Here is a 10831-nt window from a genome sequence, read left to right as displayed (position 1 = left end):
CTCCGGTGGGTCAAGGGTTGGACTAGATGATCTCTGAGGTCCCTTCCAACCCGGCTAATTCTATGATTCTATGATTCTATGATAATGGAGATGAGGCATGTAGGATGCATGCCTGACCCTACCTACCTGCTTTGCTTTGCCAGCAACCTTCCTAAATAAAGGGAAGCAGTAGAATAAAGGAATAAAGCAGTAGAAAGCATCAGAAACAACTCCAACCAATTAGGGGTTAATTAGGGTTAAGAGTGTGGAGATCCCATCCATCCATCCTGGCCTTCTTGTTGGGGACAACTCAGTGCCAGCTCCTTCATGACAAAGGGTTTGACTAGGAGGAAAAATGATGGCAATGGGGTTAGCCCTTGGGAATGGACATAAAACTCATAGGTGTGCAAAAGAAAAGGAAAATCTGTGCATTCTGCCTTCATGCCTCACATCTCTATTCAGCTACAGCAAAATAAAATCAAAATAAAATGGTCCCTTCCCTCCCTTGTCCATAATGAATCTGTTGCTCAGTGCTGGGTTTCCTGGATCAGACCCCAAAGCAGCCTGGACACCAAGAGAAATCACACCAGGCCAGAGCAACAGCAGGAACAGAATGGGTTCATTTGGTTATTATTTTTATTAATCCATCTAGCAACACAACAGGACTGAAGGGACCATGTTTATTCTACAAGGATGGAGCATGGCCCCCCAACCCCCCATCCCTGGGGGGTTTGATACAAAATTCATCCACACCAGTAATAAATGAGCAAGAAAATGCAAAATGTTGAATAAGCTTTTATACATTTATTTATTTATTCCCTTTCATGTCCTACTGTCAGCTTGGCATTTCAGTTTGCAACTTTTTCTTTTAAGAACTGAATTATTATTTTTTTTTCAACTTTTCTTTAACAGAGCTTACAAGTTTGAGACCAGGACTGCGAAAATTAAGACACTCCCTTCTGATCAAGTTTCACTCCTTAATAGCTTTTTGGAGCTGTGAAGGTGGAAAGTGAACCCTTTAAACCCCCAAAGATGATTGAGGACTTGAACTCCCACATCCCAGCCAAAGCCAGCTGAATAAAAACTTTATTTAGAAGTAAGCAGTGAAAAAATGAGCTCAAGGATTAATCAGGGTTTAAAAAATACAGGTTATGCCACAACATTCAAAGCTCATCTGTTGCCCCAACAAGTCTGGATCCTCTGTACTCAATTCTTAGGGATTAACACCTTCTCATGCCATCAGGATTTGACATTTCTCTAAGGCTGTAGCCAGCCAGGATAGTGAGTTCCAGTTTGAATTACCAAATTGGAATCTCCAACCCATACTGAATAAGAAGAAATCGAATTAATTATGAAATGTGGTAACAATATTGAGCAACCCAACCCTGCACAACCCTCCTCTTCCCACATGGCTTCAGAAATCCTCCCTTCCACCTTTTTACCCACCTTCTTTTTTTTTTTGTTACCCACCTTCTTACTTTTTACCTTCCCTCCAGACCCTCTTCTTCCTCTTGATCCTCTCTGGGCTGGCAGGGCATTTCTCCAGGACCTGAGAGGAAGGTGGAATGGAAGGGTTTGGCTCTCTCCATCCCAGAATACTTTCCTGTCCTGTGAAGGATGCTGCTGCTTGGAGAGAGGGATGTGCTGCTGGTACCTTTGCAAGCTGATGCTGCTCACCGAGTCAGATTCCCATCCCAGGCTTCAGGGTGGCAGCCAGGACACTTCTTCTGCTCCCCCAGCCTGCAGAGGGATGCTGGATTTCAGGAATACACTTGGAATTTTCTCCAGAAATTTTTCAGGTCTGTTTTCTTTCCCACCTGCACCTCTTTCACTGCCAGAGCTCTCCACATCAGCTCCAGATAAGCTGACATGCAGCATAGCAATGACTTCTCCCCATTATTTAAGTTAACCTTGTTTTGGCCTTCAACTAAAATCCTCAAGTTTCTTTTGCATGATGTAGGATGGAGAGAACATTTTGGGAATGTTATTAACCATTGCTAATGGAAAGACAGCCTTAAAACAAAAAAAAACCCTATTTAGCTAGAGAGGACAAAACTGTTCTTTCAGAACCCCCCCAAATGCTGAAATCCAAATGCCACTAAAACTGCACAAAGATTTCACAGAAAAGCCCTGTGAGGCATGGGAACACTGATCAAAACAAATATTCCTGAATCATGAACTACTGTCTGGGCCTTATTTGGCTCTATCTTACATATTTTATTTTTTTTAATATTGTTTTGTAGCAACAAAGCCACAAAATCACCGTTTTAAACAATGCTCATTTGGAGTCCTCTGCAGAGATCTGTAGAGCTCTTACCTGGGATAAAACTTCAAATAATCCCATTTTTCACCCCAAAGCAGATAATTTTGAAACATTAAGAGGTATGGCTGGACAGGAAAACTGTTGTGCAGACACAGAAACAGATGTATGCCAAATAAATGTCTGAGAAAATCTACTTCAGATTCAGAGTAAGCAAGGTACTGCTTTCTCCATGCCCCTTCCAGAGGAAAGGAATATACAGAAATATATAAATATGCTGAAGCATATAAATATATGTCTACCTGGACTTCAGCAAGGCCTTTGACACCATCTCCCACAGCATCCTCCTGAAAAAGCTGTCAGCCCCCAGCTTGGACAGGGGCACTCTGTGCTGGGTTAGGAACTGGCTGGAGGGCCGGGCCCAGAGAGTGGTGCTGAACGGGGCTGCATCAAAATGGCGGCTGTGGTGTCCCCCAGGGATCAGTGTTGGGCCCAGTGCTGTTCAATATCTTTATTGATGATTTAGATGAGGGGATTGAGTCCATCATCAGCAAATTCACAGATGACACTAAGCTGGGGGGAGTGTGGATCAGCTGGAAGGCAGGAGGGCTCTGCAGAGGGACCTGGACAGACTGGAGAGTTGGGATGATCCCAACGGGATGAGGTTCAACATTCCAAGTGCCGGGTCCTGCACTTTGGCCACAACAACCCCATGGGGAGCTCCAGGCTGGGCACAGAGTGGTTGGAGAGCAGCCAGACAGAAAGGGACCTGGGAGTCTGGATTGCCAGGAAGGTGACCATGAGCCAGCAGTGTGCCCAGGTGGCCAAGAAGGCCAATGGCATCCTGGGCTGGCTCAGGAAGAGCGTGGCCAGCAGGTCCAGGGAAGGGATTCTGCCCCTGTGCTCAGCTCTGGGGAGGCCACAGCTTGAGTCCTGTGTCCAGTTCTGGGCCCCTCAGGAAGTTCAGGAAGGAGATTGAGGTGCTGGAGCAGGTCCAGAGAAGAGCAAGGAGGCTGTGAAGGGATCCAGCACAAGTGCTGTGAGGAAGGGCTGAGGGAGCTGGGGGTGTTGAGGCTGGAGAAGAGGAGGCTCAGGGGAGACCTCATCACTCTCTCCAACTCCCTGAAAGGAGGTTGGAGCCAGGGGGGGTTGGGCTCTTTTCCCAGGCAACTCTCAGCAAGACAAGAGGGCACAAAAGGTCTCAAGTTGTGCCAGGGGAGGTTTAGGTTGGAGATGAGAAAGAATTTCTTTCTGGAGAGGGTGATCAGGCATTGGAATGGGCTGCCCAGGGAAGTAGTGGATTCTCCGTGTCTGGAGATATTTCCAAAGAGCCTGGATGTGGCACTGAGTGCCATGGGCTGGGAACTGCAGTGGGAGTGGATCAAGGGTTGGACTTGATGATCTCTGAGGTCCCTTCGAACCCAGCCAGTTCTATGATTCTATGATCCTATATCTAAGAGGTATATATTTAATCAATTAATGGATTAAATTAATATTTTATGTACAGCCAAAAAGCTCAATCTAGAAAATGAAAGGCTTTCTTTAGAAATCATTAAATAATAAAAATAGCCTGTGCAACATTCTTAATTAAAAAAATCTTATTATAAAGTGGTAAATTTTCATACTCTTCCCAAGGCAGAATGAAATACAGAAAATCCTGCAACAAATAATAGAGAAAAAATTAAGATATGGAGGGGAGGGGAGAAGCTTCCTTAGTCTGTGTTGGTAGCATTGCAAACTCTCTCTCATGCATATTGTCCATTTCAGTCTGTAGGAGAAGTTCACTTGATAACTTTGGATGATTTAATTTTCTTTATGTCACGACTCTGCAGAATCAAAGTCCCATTTCTGAATTTCCCAACTTGTCCTGCAGACCAAATGCTGGGCACCAACTTCTTCCTTTTGCCTTTTCTGAAATAGGAAGAGGGGGAAAAAAAACCCAAAAGCATTAAGAGAAAGGAATCAAACTCATAAGAGTGCTTAATATGGTGGGAAATGTCACCTCTTCATGCAGTCAGTGTTTGGTATTGTGGAATATCAAGTTATAATGACAATATTTAATTATATTATACTGCAGAAATTATTTCTCAGGGCAAATGCTCCAAGGGGCATCTCCTTGGGTTGGCACACAGGGATTTCCACGCAGCCTTAGACATGTCAGGGCAGAACTGACAGATTTGGAGTCAAACTCTGTAACTGGGGCCTCTGGAACTGCTGAGACACAGAGCAGCTTCACCACTCAGTGACTGAGCTCTTCTGGAGCTGCAGAAATTCCTTCCCCCTTGCTGAAAGCTGCCCAGGGGAAATATGCTGGGGAGGCTACAAAAAAAAAAAGTGAATTTGCACCATGTTAAAACCAGCTCACCTCTCTTTCTGCTCCTTCTTCTTCTTCTTCAGAGGCTCACCCATGTGTTCCTGTTGTTAAAAAGATAAATATTGGAATGGATAAGGAACAACCCTGCAGACAAAGCAGTGGGAAGCCTTTGCTCCCCAGGGGTTTGAAGCAGGTTGGGAGAAGTTCTGAGAGGCCAAGTGATGCAATGTGCTAAGGAGACACTTAGGAATGCCCAGAGTCCTTTCTGTCACCTTCTGGAAGGCACAAGCCTTCTTCTGGTGACCCCCAGGCTGCCCCTGCCAGGTGAGGAGGCACAAATCCAGCTGGATGAGGAGAGATGTTTGTCCCTTGGGCAGGTGACAGATCATTTGGGAAGTCTATAAGATGGACTTGGCAGCAGGCAGGCGTGCCCAGGTGCCTGACTCAGTGTACCTGTCAAATAACAGGGTTCAAACGTGTCAGTTCATGCACTTCTGAGCCACGTGAGAGAGGAGGAGGAGGAGGAGAAATAGGGGAAGAGGGTGGCAGGAGACAGGCTGGTAGAACAATTCTCCACCCTGCAGCCCTGCTCCAACCTACACGAGGAGACTCCATGGCAAGGCAAGGAGCAGGCTTGGAGCCAGATGGGCAGTGCTGGAGGATGGATGGATGGATGGATGGATGGATGGATGGATGCAACAGAAACCTCACCCTTGCTTTAAATAATGAGCAAGATCCTAGATGGGATTGTGCTGATATGAAACCAGGTGAAGATTCTGGCTCTCCGTGGCTAGCTAACACCCATCCAACTTTAACAGAAGGACATTTTTCTTTCTCTTAAGAGGCAAGGAAAACAAAACTCCTGATTTTGTGTCATCAGCCTGTCAGCCTCAAAGGATGAGGCAGTGAAAGCCACCACCACACCAGCTTCACTCTGTGCCTTGTGTTCTCCATACAGCCACCTCTTTTTGATGCCAGGAATCCAGCTGAAGCCAGGAATTCCACAGGGAGCACCAGGGACCAAGCTCTAGCATTCCTCCTGCACACCAGGTACTGCCTGTCAGGCTCAGCTCTTACATCCTGCCTTCATTTAGAGAAGATTTCACACAAACCTTTCCCTTATCATCATCTTTGGCTGCTTTTTTCTCTTTTGTTTTCTCCTGGTAAGTCTTGTAGTTCCCGTGTTCCTTTTTGAGGGGCTGCAAAAAGATTGGGAGGGAGATCACTGATTAAATTCTTAAGTAGGCTCCAAAAATGGTCACACACTTGCAGGGACAATATTTTTCAGGTGGGGAAGCATTAGAAATTATTTATTTCCTTCTGGGTGAGAGGACAAATGGAGACTGTATCCTCTTTGGTGGAGAGAGTAGAGAGGGATGCTCATGCTCTGTGAGTCCTACAAGGTTTCCATGTACACACTGAGCTATAAAAAAACCCCAAACCCCTCCCCACCCCCCATATTATCTAAAAAGCAAGCATTTACAAAACAATTTAGTTTTGAATGGCCTGATCAAAAATTAGTTAAGTGTAGTTTTCCACCCCCATCCATACAGCCCTGATAACACAACCATACTCATTTTCCAAACATTCACAGAAAACAGAGAGAATAGAGAATGTGAAAGTAATCAAGTGGGAGAAAGCTCAGGGCAGGGAATCTTGGGTTTTAACAAACTAATGCCAAACCTCCCTGGTGTTTTTTAACCCCTTTCCTGCACTGCACCAGCACAAAGCAGGTGACAGTTACCTTGGCTCCCAGCATGATAGCACGTTCCTGTTCCCATTCCCGTTGTTCCTGCTTCTTGTAGCCAGTGATTCCAAACTTGTGCACTTCCAGACGAGCCTACAAGGTTACAGCACTTTGTCTGTTGTAAAGTAACACCTGGCAGACCACAGGGAAGTCATACCCCAGTGAAACCTCTCTGATAGCTGAAAGCAGGGGTGCTGGGAAACAAAACTGAGTCTGGAGTCTGATCCTTGGATGGTGAGGACTGCCAGGGGAACAAGCTCTGGTTCTCCTAATTTCAGACAAAACAGTGGAACACATCTCCTCTGTGTAAAAATGAATATTTATATTTATATCTATACTCATATTTATATATAAAGTGCCATCATTCTTGGGAACCACTCTGACAGCAGAGGTAAGAACAGGAGTCAGCCTCTTAGTCCCTCAGCACTTCTGTTTCCAACCAATTTAAAAAAAAAAACAAAAACCACAAGACTTTGGCATGAAGGAAAACAAAACATGCTCCAGACAGGACCTCACATTTACAGAGTCTTCATTTCTTGGCTGTAGAACCAGTGAGAAACACAGATGGAGAGATGGTGGTTTGACTACACTCTATGTATATTTGACTACACCTATATGGAGAGCTGACACTATCCATGCATATCCTGGCAAAACCAGAATTTATAATCTTGTTAAAGCCAGTGGTTAAATCCCCACTGTTTGTATCAGTTTGGAGCTGATCACAGCACAGCCCTGAGCAGCAATCAGGCACAGGAAACAACTTGCACAGATCTAGAAACTAAATATTTGGATATTAAATCAGCATCCAAGAAGGTCTGTGCTGTCCATGCTCATAAAATAACAAAAAGAGAAAGGGAAAAGAAGCCATCTGCAGATGGCAGACCACAGGGAAGTCACACCCCCAGTGAAACCTCTCTGATAGCTGAAAGCAGGGGTGCTGGGAAACAAAACTGAGCCTGGAGTCTGATCCTTGGATGGTGAGGACTGCCAGGGGAACAAGCTCTGGTTCTCCTAATTTCAGAGAAAACAGTGGAACACATCTCCTCTGTGTAAAAATGAATATTTATATTTATATCTATACTCATATTTATATATAAAGTGCCTATCACCATATTGCTAAACATTCTTGGGAACCACTCTGACAGCAGAGGTAAGAACAGGAGTCAGCCTCTTAGTCCCTCAGCACTTCTGTTTCCAACCAATTAAAAAAAAACAAAACCAAAAACCACAAGACTTTGGCATGAAGGAAAACAAAACATGCTCCAGACAGGACCTCACATTTACAGAGTCTTCATTTCTTGGCTGTAGAAACCAGTGAGAAACACAGATGGAGAGATGGTGGTTTGACTACACTCTATGGATATTTGACTACACCTATATGGAGAGCTGACACTATCCATGCATATCCTGGCAAAACCAGAATTTATAATCTTGTTAAAGCCAGTGGTTAAATCCCCACTGTTTGTATCAGTTTGGAGCTGATCACAGCACATCCCTGAGCAGCAATCAGGCACAGGAAACAATTTGCACAGATCTAGAAACTAAATACTTGGATATTAAACCTGCATCCAAGAAGGCCTGTGCTGCCCATGCTCATAAAAGAACAAAAAGAGAAAGGGAAAAGAAGCCATCTGCAGATGGCAGACCACAGGGGAGTCACACCCCCAGTGAAACATCTCTGATAGCTGAAAGCAGGGGTGCTGGGAAACAAAACTGAGCCTGGAGTCTGATCCTTGGATGGTGAGGACTGCCAGGGGAACAAGCTTTGGTTCTCTTAATTTCAGAGAAAACGGTGGAACAGATCTCCTCTGTGTAAAAATGAATATTTATATTTATATCTAAAGTGCCATCATTCTTGGGAACCACTCTGACAGCAGAGGTAAGAACAGGAATCAGCCTCTTAGTCCCTCAGCACTTCTGTTTCCAACCAATTAAAAAAAACAACCAAAAACCACAAGACTTTGGCATGAAGGAAAACAAAACATGCTCCAGACAGGACCCCACATTTACAGAGTCTTCATTTCTTGGCTGTAGAACCAGTGAGAAACACAGATGGAGAGATGCTGGTTTGACTACACTCTATGGATATTTGACTACACCTATATGGAGAGCTGACACTATCCATGCATATCCTGGCAAAACCAGAATTTATAATCTTGTTAAAGCCAGTGGTTAAATCCCCACTGTTTGTATCAGTTTAGAGCTGATCACAGCACATCCCTGAGCAGAAATCAGGCACAGGAAACAACTTGCACAGATCTAGAAACTAAATACTTGGATATTAAATCAGCATCCAAGAAGGCTTGTGCTGCCCATGCTCATAAAAGAACAAAAAGAGAAAGGGAAAAGAAGCCATCTGCAGATGGCAGATCACAGGGAAGTCACACCCCCAGTGAAACCTCTCTGATAGCTGAAAGCAGGGGTGCTGGGAAACAAAACTGAGCCTGGACTCTGATCCTTGGATGGTGAGGACTGCCAGGGGAACAAGCTCTGGTTCTCCTAATTTCAGAGAAAACAGTGGAACAGATCTCCTCTGTGTAAAAATGAATATTTATATTTATATCTATACTCATATTTATATATAAAGTGCCATCATTCTTGGGAACCACTCTGACAGCAGAGGTAAGAACAGGAGTCAGCCTCTTAGTCCCTCAGCACTTACTTGGATATTAAACCTGCATCCAAGAAGGCCTGTGCTGTCCATGCTCATAAAAGAACAAAAAGACAAAGGGAAAAGAAGCCATCTGCTGTTTCCAAACCAGCTATCAACATCCTTATTTCCCCCCCCTCTCTCACACAAAATGAGATATCCAAAAATTAACCACCATGGACCTGAAAGAGCCACTGCTGCTCACGAAGCTTTAGACAATTAACACACAGTAACACTCCTCAAACTCTCACTGGCAGATCAGGAAGAAAAGCCATGGGGTTGTAGCACACCTCTCTTGCCACAGAGCAGCTGACAAATGTTCCTCCTTTGCCATGACATGCAGCCAAAATTCCCTATTGGGAAATTCCCACCTACAGGACAGAGCCTTTGCTGGAAGTGCTTTCCCTCAGTTCCCACTGTAGCTTCTCCAAGGAGAGAAATACACCTGTACATTGGAACACTGAGAGGAAAGTCCTGCTGACTTACTTTTTCCAAGTTAAATTCTTCTTTGCTCCCATTTTTCTCTTCATCCACTTGTTTGGTCTATAAAAAAAGAATTAAAATTAAGAAATAACACCAGTTTACATGCTGACTGTTATATTTCTTTTTTAAAGTAGTGAAATGTAAAATGAACCACAGGGAAGAGTATACAGCTTTCCAGCAGGATGTTTTTCTAGCTTTATGACCTGGATTTATTCAGGGAGAGAGGCTCAGTGGCATTTTTAATATATAGATACTATAGGATCTTACTGGCACAACCTTGCACAATTTATAGGGTATCATTATAGTCCAGTGCTAAATTTCCTGCCTTTTCTTGCCTGGCTCATCAGAGTTTCATAATTTACAAAACATTAATAGCTGCAATTAATTTTTATACCTTCAAGTATAAAATACATTGTGTAAAAGGAAAACTGAGCCATCTGAGCTCTGTGCCATGCACATTTCCAAATCCAAACTGCAAGGGGGAGGTAGGAACTTCAGATCATCTTAAAGACAAGACTGAAGACACCGGGGTGTAGCTACCAAAGAGGGAAGAAACAACCAGGCATGGGATGGGAGGAATTAGGGTATTTCTGACCCTGTTTATGGCGTCTGTGAAGACAGCAGAAAAACCCCACAATAAACCCAAAACTTCAGAGGAGTTGGGTTGCTTTTAACCCCTCAGCTCACCCCATCCTTGCTCCATGTCAACGCTTTTAAAATACACAATTATAGAAAATATAACACCGCGTTTTGCGGAACCGAGCAGGGATGGGCGGTACCGGGACCGTTCCCGGGCAGCATCCTGACACCGAACCCGTCGGGGAAGAGACCACCCTACCTGGGCACCCCCGCTGGGTGCTGCCGAGGGGCTGGGCCGCCTCTTCCTCTTCCTCGCGTGGAACACCACCACTTCCACAGTCGGAGGGGTTGCGGGGGAGGGGGGTTCGGCAGCGCTCAGCTCTGCCCGCAGATCCCCGAAGAAATCGCGGGGTCCCCGCCGCCCGCCCCCTCCCATCCCCGCCGCCTCTTCCCCGCCACTTCCCGATGCTTCCCGCTCTCCCAGGATCTTTTCCTCTCCCGACGCTCCTCTCGCTTCGCCGTTCCCCGCAGCTCCGCGGTATCCCCGCTCCTCACCTGCGGGACGGGACGGGACACACGCGGTGCGGGTCAGCCGGGCGCGGCCGCCGGCGTTCCGCTTCCCCCATTCATCCCTCCCTTCCTTCCCCAGCTCCCAAGGGAATCCCTCCCGGTACCGGCTTCGTTCCGAACCCACCCAGGTCATAGAGGGCACCCAGCACCGCCTCCAACCTCCGGCACGGCTCCCGCGACCCCATGGCTGCCGCGAACCGGCGGGAGGGCGGGCGGAAGGACGTTTGATCCCCCGCGGCTCCCGTCGCC

General features: G+C 45.8%; 1 protein-coding gene across 1 annotated transcript; it reads right to left on the bottom strand.

Annotated features, from left to right (window-relative positions):
- Positions 1-3826: 3826 nt before the first annotated feature.
- On the bottom strand, positions 3827-10793 carry C3H1orf131 (chromosome 3 C1orf131 homolog). Its single transcript, XM_030447830.1, has 7 exons — positions 10707-10793; positions 10272-10567; positions 9437-9493; positions 6298-6393; positions 5666-5752; positions 4605-4654; positions 3827-4150 (listed from the first exon to the last, which is right to left on the bottom strand). Exons 1-7 carry the CDS (start codon positions 10765-10767, stop codon positions 4021-4023), a joined length of 777 nt encoding a protein of 258 aa, XP_030303690.1. The 5' UTR covers positions 10768-10793; the 3' UTR covers positions 3827-4020.
- Positions 10794-10831: the final 38 nt, after the last annotated feature.

The sequence above is a fragment of the Calypte anna genome, chromosome 3 (assembly GCF_003957555.1).
Source record: "Calypte anna isolate BGI_N300 chromosome 3, bCalAnn1_v1.p, whole genome shotgun sequence".
Classification (NCBI taxonomy): Eukaryota; Metazoa; Chordata; class Aves; order Apodiformes; family Trochilidae; genus Calypte; species Calypte anna.
Note: the sequence above shows the minus strand (reverse complement) of the source record. Positions and strands in the feature narration are given on the sequence as shown.